We start from the raw sequence: 8,163 nt of genomic DNA, 5'->3' as shown, positions 1-8,163 counted from the left end.
TGGACGTATGTGTCGGCAGCACGACACGTGAATGAATAAGGCTCCAAAAGCAGTGGCCAGTACCACTTATCATACCAGCACTTGAATCGTGTGTTTTTCAAAGCATGTGCATCAGCAAATCATGCATGCATGCATCAACGTATGTAACGACGGTTGAAATTTGGCCCGAAGTGGCCGTGCTCGATTATTGTACGAGAACACTTTTTTTTTCAATGTTAGGAGAACATTACACGAATCGTGTGTATGTGCTGCGCTCCCCGAATCCTATATAACACCCACCGCCTGAGCCCTGAGATAACATAGCTCCGCTGCTGCTGCGTATGTGTCGCTTATTTCCCCTGTTTTTAATTATTTCTTTTATACTATTTCCCATCTTTTGTTTCTCTCTTGATTCTCCAAAAAGAAATCACTTTTTCCCGCTTTTCACCTTTTTAGGAGGAAATATGTATGAATTCTCTAAGAGATAACAACAACATATAATATAGCACACATGAAATTTTTCCTCAAATGCATGCATGATTTTTATTTACATACTTCCATCTATCGAAGTTATATTGTACTCTCTCCGTTTTTAAATATTTGTCTTTCTAGAGATTTTAACAAGTGACTACATACGAAGCAAAATGAGTGAATCTGCACTCTAAAATATGTCTATATACATCCGTATGTGGTAGTCCATTTGAAATCTCTAAAAAGACAAATATTTAGGAACGGAGGGAGTATATAAGTTTTTTCAGTAGTCAAACTTTCTAAAAATTGACTAACCACATAAATTAGTTTACTGACAATAATAGTACCAGATCAAGAACATTAGGTTTACGACCCAAATAGCTAGTGAATGTTTTCAATGGAAAATTATTCGAAAGAAAATGGCAAGTTCTTCACAAACACATGGCAACTTGTGGCAAACATAGGATTTTGCTGCGAAATTGCCATGTTCATTTGAATGGATTGCATGCTCCCAACACATAAATTGCCGTTTGGTTTTGCCTTGCACTCCCAGCGAACGTTCGCTCGATAACATTACCCCAGATTTATCATGAAATATATTTTTAATATGGTATACATTCAGTATTGTAAATATTCATATGTTTTCTATAAACTATATCAAAGTTTCCAAAGATTGACTTTTGAAAACAAATTATGTGCACTGAATTTAGCATGGAGGGAGTACGTGAATATATTTTCATTCTAAAATAATAATCATTTTAAACACACATTTGATCATACCGCTTCATGAAAACGATGATAATATGAAACAAATGATCATTTGGCCAAAGAGGAGGAGAGTCAATACATGCAACTGTTTGGCTGTGAAGTGGGATCCCTACAGTTCACGTACCTCAGGATTCTGATTCATCGTCGCAAGCTCACCAACAAGGAATGCAAAATAATTGAAGACCGCTTCAAAAAGAAGCTTCGTAAAATATTTGAAAAAATAAATTCTAGTGTATATTTGAAAGTATTTTTTTAAAGAAGCTCATGAACTTTTTTTGACATAATTCCACCTATCCAAAATATAGTGTATATAAGTTTTTTCATAAGTCAAACTTTCTAAAAGTTGACTAAGCAAATAAACTATTTTACCTACATTATTAATTTTTTGTTTTTATCGGTACTCCACTTATTATTTTATTTGCATTAAAATATTTGATATTGCTTTCTATTTCATTTTTATTTTAATTGTATTATATTCAAAATTATTGTTTCTAATTCCATGTAAAATTCATATAATTTTGAAAAAACATTTGTCCAAATTGGAACATTTTTCTTAGAAGTCTTAATTATTTGTTTTCAAACACATGAATATTTTATTCTAAAATACATCATCAGTTTTTTGAGAGAGGTGGACTTTTTGTAGCCATGAACGTGGTTTTGAAGTACATGAGCATTTTAAAATTAGTTAAAAGATAGTTTTGCATATGAAAAATTACACATGAAATTGTCCAATTCTACCAAAACAACTCACTGGTAGCATGGGCATTTATTTAGTATACACGCACTGAATTTTTTCAGTGACAAAATCTAGTTTCCCCGTCAGTGACATGTGACAAAATGTGTACGTCATAACACACCTACATAAGAACTGAGTTTGTTCCATGTTGATATCTTTTCTCATAGGGGTCAAGGTTAATGCATCATTTTTCGCAAAAAATGGTTAATGCATCATCATTATATATCTTAACTAGATGGATGCTGATTTCGTTATGGCCGTAAAGATTTGAAGAAACATTGTAGATTGGGGAACACACGAGCTAAAATGTTGTTTATGGAGAATTGCTTACCTAGATTTTAAAAAAAAGAAGGCATTTCATCGAATCTGCTTGGGTTTCTTCCAGCCGTGAAGAATTGGATATTTTTGCAGTGAAGGTTCCCTCTCTAGGACGTGAATACGAAAACTCATGAAGAGTTTTGTACTAGGAAAACAAACTCGGGTGAAGGTTCACTTCAAGATTAACGCTTCCAAGTGAAAACAAACTCGGTGAAGCTTGAGCTTCAGGCTTCCAATCGGATAGTGGGGTTCAGGTAATTTTTTTCCATCGGTTGATTCAGACAAGAAGGACCACCATGGAAGTCGTATCGAGTTGACCGGTCGTCTCGCAACATGGTTCTGGGTTGACAATCTCAATATATAGTAGAGGCTACACCCATCAAGGGTCGACGACGCACCCAATTGGCTGCTGTGCACGTAAGTAGTTAATAAACATCGTTGTCCAACTCTCACATGTATACGACAACCCATTGCATGACTATCATGTATCCCGTTCTTACAATTGTTGATTATGATTGCTAGCATTGTAGCACGTTGTCTAGATTAGCGACGGTAATCTACCCTTAATATATGATGTTTTTCACAACTACAACACCGAGGGATCCTAGAGCACATGGCATTAAGAAGACCATACCCGTCTTGTCTCCTCACCCTCCGCCAACATCTCCCATGCCACTTGTGGCCCTTCCTCAATATCGTGTGCCTTCGGGAGGCCAACACCGCCGTTACCTCGACCTTCCTCTTTGCGCTCAAGATGTCGTCATAGTTCTAAGAGTTGAGAAGGTTAAGTTAGACGAAAACAAAGTTGATAGTTGTATAAATTACTGAACTACAAGTAAATGGATTTAGGCATGGGCAACCCGGCAGTCGAACCGGGCTTGGCCTCACTTTCCTCTCAGAAGCTTGGAAAAGGCATGACATGATTGTTTTTCTGACCTTGCCTAAAATATGCTTAAAAGGTATAGTTATTCATTTCTCATCCCTGGGACTAATTATTATTTTAAAATAAAAAATAGGCTTTCCGTGTGATAAGACAACACCGGGCTAAGTCCTTGCTTGGCATATTTAGGTTGGACTTTTCTGAGCCCGGCCAAAAACCTATCCTCGCCAGGGTACGCTATGCTATACAACCCATGGCGCCTTGGCCACACCCTCCCAGTGTTTGGATTGAACTGACGATAGATGATTTGTTTACTGCTACGGGATTGATAAATCTCAATCGACTGATACTTAAACAAGTCTCCGTCGATGCTATATTAGTGTGATCTTACATAACGATCTGTGCAAAAAAAATATTTTTTATGTTTTCTCATTTGACTGAGACTTGGTTAAGTCTCAGTCGACGAAGATCCAGCCACACCCTTATTGCTAACGATGGCAGTGTATGTACGGCAAGGAAATTACGGAACCCTGCAGGCTAGATTGTATTTACAGCATGTCGATATCTTCTCAATTGAAATGACGCATTAGAAGAGAGCTCTTTTATGGTGCCCTGCGACAAATATGGGCCGTCCAATCGTGAAAACTAACGGTGGCAACCGATGGGTACTGCTCAAATTTGCCCATGAAATCACGAGCAGTATAGGTTGCACTGCTTGGCTCTCGTCGTCTAGTATACATGTCATAAGGGTATTTTGGGTAGAAAAAGTTTATGCCGGTCCGCCAGGCGAAGGCCATCTATGGCGGATCAAGAGGCTGCAGAGCTAGGCCTCTCTTCCTCGCCATCTATGTTACGTTGTACTCTCCAGTCTCTCCCTCCCTCCCTCCTCCTCTTCCTCCCACCACGAGGAGCCCGAGGAGGACTCGCCGCCCAGGACGCCACTACTCCCCAGGGACCTGACGTGTTTCAGGACCGGTCGGCACTCACTCGTGACTGCTCTTGCCTCGTCTTCGTCTCCACGGAGGTCCCTGCCAGCGTCCCGCCGGAGCCGTGCACCCGTCTACTCCGGCGACCTCCCCTCCGGAAGCGCGTGCAGCCTCAACCCGACTGGTCAAATGAAGCTGCAGGACCTCCGAACCCACGTCCAGGAATTCTTGACATCCCATGGCTTCCAAGTTCCAACGAACGCCTGCTCATCCGCTACAGCCGCCCGGTTGGGCTGGGCAGACGAGACCATGGCTCCCTTAATTTTTAAACGAAGAATGTCTATCCTACCTCAGAAATTCAATGGTCAGATTTTAATATACTGCTCCCTCCCCTGTCAGCAGTATAGGGTACTGTAAAAACGCACTTAGAAGAAGCTTAGCTCTCACCTTAGAGTGGTCCAAATGACCCCTCTGCTCGATCATTGCACTTGATGTTATCGCTATGCCTAGCCTTGATTGATCCATGCGTGGTCACTTGCTGTTAGAGATCAGATAGCTACTTCAAGGTCGTGAGTTTATCCTTCGGAAGATTAGTCGTGAATAGAACAGGGTTTATGGTAGATCCCATGGTTGTGCCTCATGTTGGTTGCACCATACACGGCTCAGGGTAGCCGATTGTAACCCTATTATATAGAGGAATAAAACTCGCAACTTTCTTGAAAAATAAGTCTGTTTCAGGAATCCAAATCCAACCAGCAATTCGTCGGCTTTGTCGAAAAAAAAACCAATAATTCGTCGGAGGCATGGAAGCCAAAGAAACTGCGTCCAGCCTACAGATCGGGCCACGTTACGGCCGGCCTAAACGCCCGTCGGTGCTGGCCTACGGCTGTGCGGCCTCGGTCCAGCCTCACTATTCCCACCGTGCGTTTGATAAGGCTCAACCGCTCAAGGCAGCCTTACTACCTCCGTTCTTAAAAAAGTATACTTTCAACTTCATTGAAGGGTCAAACTACTCAAAGTTTGACCGAGTTTGTGCAAAAGTATATCAATGTTTACAAAACCAAATAGGTGTATGATAAAAATATATTATATCATGAATTTAATACTACTAATTTGATGTCATAAATGTTTGTATATTACTATATAAATGCAGTCAAACATAAAAAATTTGAATTTTCAACAAAGTTGAAGGCACACTCTTTCAAAAACGAATGGAGTACCTCTCAATGTCCCAGCTACCGAATTGTCCGTGTTGGCGGAAGGCGACGGGAGCGCAAGATGGCTGCGCACCGGTCAAAACGAGCGTGAATCGCCTTGGAACAACGCCGACTCCCCACTACTATTCGCACGTAAGGCCAAACGGTTGATGTTCACGCACACATGGCTCCAGGCGTTCGCTAGCATGGAAGTGGTGAAAAAAGAGAGATCGTTCAATGTTTTGCCGATTTTTGCGTGATAAACGCCAAGAGAGATCGCTCAAGTTGGCCCTGTTGCAAGGAAAATTCAGGTGTTGGTGTTGGCGGTAGCGGCTCAAGCTGGAAGCTGCCACGAATACGCCAAGCTGGAAGCTCGAAGTATACCCAATCGAACGCGAGTCAGAGACTAACGTTGGACTAATGGGACCTAAATTTTGGATGAGCTATCGCTAGTCGGAGACTGGAGCGATCTGAAGGTGCACGTGAGCTAAATCTTTGGCTATAAATATGCATGCGATGCACCACTCTCTTGCACAAGCCACTAAGCCACCACCACACCACTCCACCAGTAAGAAGTGCAGCAGGTAGCTAGTAAGCCGGCGTAGCTTTGCTCTTGCAGCTAGCTAGCTAACCATGGCCGCCTCTGCCTCTTGCCTTTCTCTTGTGGTGCTCGTGGCTCTGGCCACGGCGGCGTCGGCGCAGCTGTCACCGACCTTCTACGACACGTCCTGCCCCAGGGCCCTGGCCATCATCAAGAGTGGCGTCATGGCCGCCGTGAGCAGCGACCCTCGGATGGGCGCGTCGCTGCTCCGGCTGCACTTCCACGACTGCTTCGTCCAAGTAAGTTGGCCACATGCATGCTTCCCTGATAGCCGGCAATGGCATGTACCAGGGTGCAGGCTTTAACCATGCGCGCTGCTTTACTCTATGTGATGTGCAGGGCTGCGACGCGTCTGTTTTGCTGTCTGGCATGGAACAAAATGCTATCCCGAACGCGGGGTCGCTGAGGGGCTTCGGCGTCATCGACAGCATCAAGACGCAGATCGAGGCCATCTGCAATCAGACCGTCTCCTGCGCCGACATCCTCACCGTCGCCGCCCGTGACTCCGTTGTAGCCGTAAGAATGTCATCTAACGATCATGCACATCATCGATTGGATGCCATCGTTAACCGTTTGCTTCGTATCCTTGGCGTGCAGCTCGGAGGGCCGTCATGGACAGTCCCTCTGGGGAGAAGAGATTCCACAGATGCAAACGAGGCGGCGGCAAACAGCGACCTGCCAGGCTTTACATCTAGCCGGTCAGATCTTGAGCTGGCATTCAGAAACAAGGGCCTCCTTACGATCGACATGGTGGCCCTCTCGGGCGCGCACACCATCGGCCAGGCGCAGTGTGGGACCTTTAAGGACAGGATCTACAATGAGACTAACATCGACACGGCCTTCGCCACATCTCTCCGGGCCAACTGCCCCAGGTCAAACGGCGACGGGAGCCTGGCGAACCTGGACACGACGACGGCCAACACGTTCGATAACGCCTACTACACCAACCTCATGTCACAGAAGGGGCTCCTGCACTCGGACCAGGTGCTGTTCAACAACGACACCACCGACAACACTGTCCGGAACTTTGCGTCGAACCCAGCGGCGTTCAGCAGCGCCTTCACGACCGCCATGATCAAGATGGGCAACATCGCGCCGAAGACAGGCACGCAGGGGCAGATCAGGCTCAGCTGCTCCAGGGTGAACTCGTGATTGATAGACGAGTTACTGCATACTAGCCAGCACGACACGTACGTGAATGAATAAGGCCACAGAACCAGTGGCCAATATAAATACCAGCTCTTGAAACCGTGTATTTTATGTACGAGTAGCAGCAAATCATGCATGCATCTACACATATATATGTAACGATCGAATTCCCACTTTCTCATGCAAAGGCATGGAGAATTACTATCAATCTTAGTTATACGTGTATACATATATAATGAGATACATAAACTTCTCTTTTTACATTTGGCATGACGTCGTAACACTTGTATACACTTCTCTTTCGAAATTTGGCATGAGGTGGCCGTGCTCGATTATTTTAGGAGAAAACTTTTTTCCCAATGTTGGGAGAAAAGAGAAAACTCGAGAGTGTGAACTATCGTATGCGCTGCGCTCCCCGATTCATATATATCACCCACTGCAGAAGATGGAAGCGCTTCCGTTGCTGCTGGACCGATCCATAGGTGCAATTTTTTTTTTCATTTTCCCTGTGTTCTTCTCAAAATTTTCCACAACTTTCTCTTTTCCTTTTTCTTTGTTAGGACAAAAATTCCAAAATTACATGAAAACCTGTCTTGAAAAGATTAATATACTTTCTTTCTTGCCAAATTATAATGCAAATAAGTTTTATAAGGAGCCAAACTTTTTAAACATTGACAAAATTCATATAAAAATTATCGACAATTACATACCAAAGGATTTGTCATGAAATATATTTTTGTATGGTAGGTATCCGGTACTGTAAATGTTCATATTTTCCTATAACTCAATCCAAGATTGAATTTTGAAAACAAATATATGCGCCACAATTTGGCGAGGAGGGAGTATATGAATAGTCCAACATTAAATAATGACAAGTACAACCTCCTCGATGGACTTGGCCAGCCACCTCCCCGATGGGTGGGTAGCTGCAGTGCGGCACCACAAGTGGACGACGATGCAGGCTATATCTAGGTCTGCAGGAGTAAGAGTCGAGGAGACAAAAAGATATTTAATGATGATTCACAAGTCTCCTCGAGGAGATAAGAATGGGAAGGAGCTTGGAGTAATTCCTCATTCGGGATTAGGGAAATTTCTTTTGATTATTTATTATAATAAAGAAAAGCTGATAGGGTATATAC

At 43.4% G+C, this 8,163-nt stretch overlaps 1 protein-coding gene across 1 annotated transcript; it reads left to right on the top strand.

The window, feature by feature from the left end:
* The first annotated feature begins 5,807 nt into the window (after positions 1-5,807).
* Positions 5,808-7,285, top strand: LOC543287 (peroxidase 1). Its single transcript, XM_044466236.1, has 3 exons — positions 5,808-6,114; positions 6,215-6,391; positions 6,473-7,285. The coding sequence occupies exons 1-3, from the start codon at positions 5,908-5,910 to the stop codon at positions 7,025-7,027; spliced, it is 939 nt and encodes a 312-aa protein (XP_044322171.1). The 5' UTR covers positions 5,808-5,907; the 3' UTR covers positions 7,028-7,285.
* Positions 7,286-8,163: the final 878 nt, after the last annotated feature.

Source organism: Triticum aestivum, chromosome 2B (genome assembly GCF_018294505.1).
Source record: "Triticum aestivum cultivar Chinese Spring chromosome 2B, IWGSC CS RefSeq v2.1, whole genome shotgun sequence".
In the NCBI taxonomy this organism is placed as follows: domain Eukaryota; kingdom Viridiplantae; phylum Streptophyta; class Magnoliopsida; order Poales; family Poaceae; genus Triticum; species Triticum aestivum.
Note: the sequence above shows the minus strand (reverse complement) of the source record. Positions and strands in the feature narration are given on the sequence as shown.

What these genes read in the sequence shown, in the direction of transcription:
- LOC543287 (XM_044466236.1), top strand. Translation starts at nt 5,908, where the DNA reads ATGGCCGCCTCTGCCTCTTGCCTTTCTCTTGTGGTGCTCGTGGCTCTG. An exon ending in TCCACGACTGCTTCGTCCAA is followed by an intron (nt 6,115 to 6,214) that starts GTAAGTTGGCCA and finishes TGTGATGTGCAG; the next exon opens with GGCTGCGACGCGTCTGTTTT. An exon ending in CCCGTGACTCCGTTGTAGCC is followed by an intron (nt 6,392 to 6,472) that starts GTAAGAATGTCA and finishes CTTGGCGTGCAG; the next exon opens with CTCGGAGGGCCGTCATGGAC.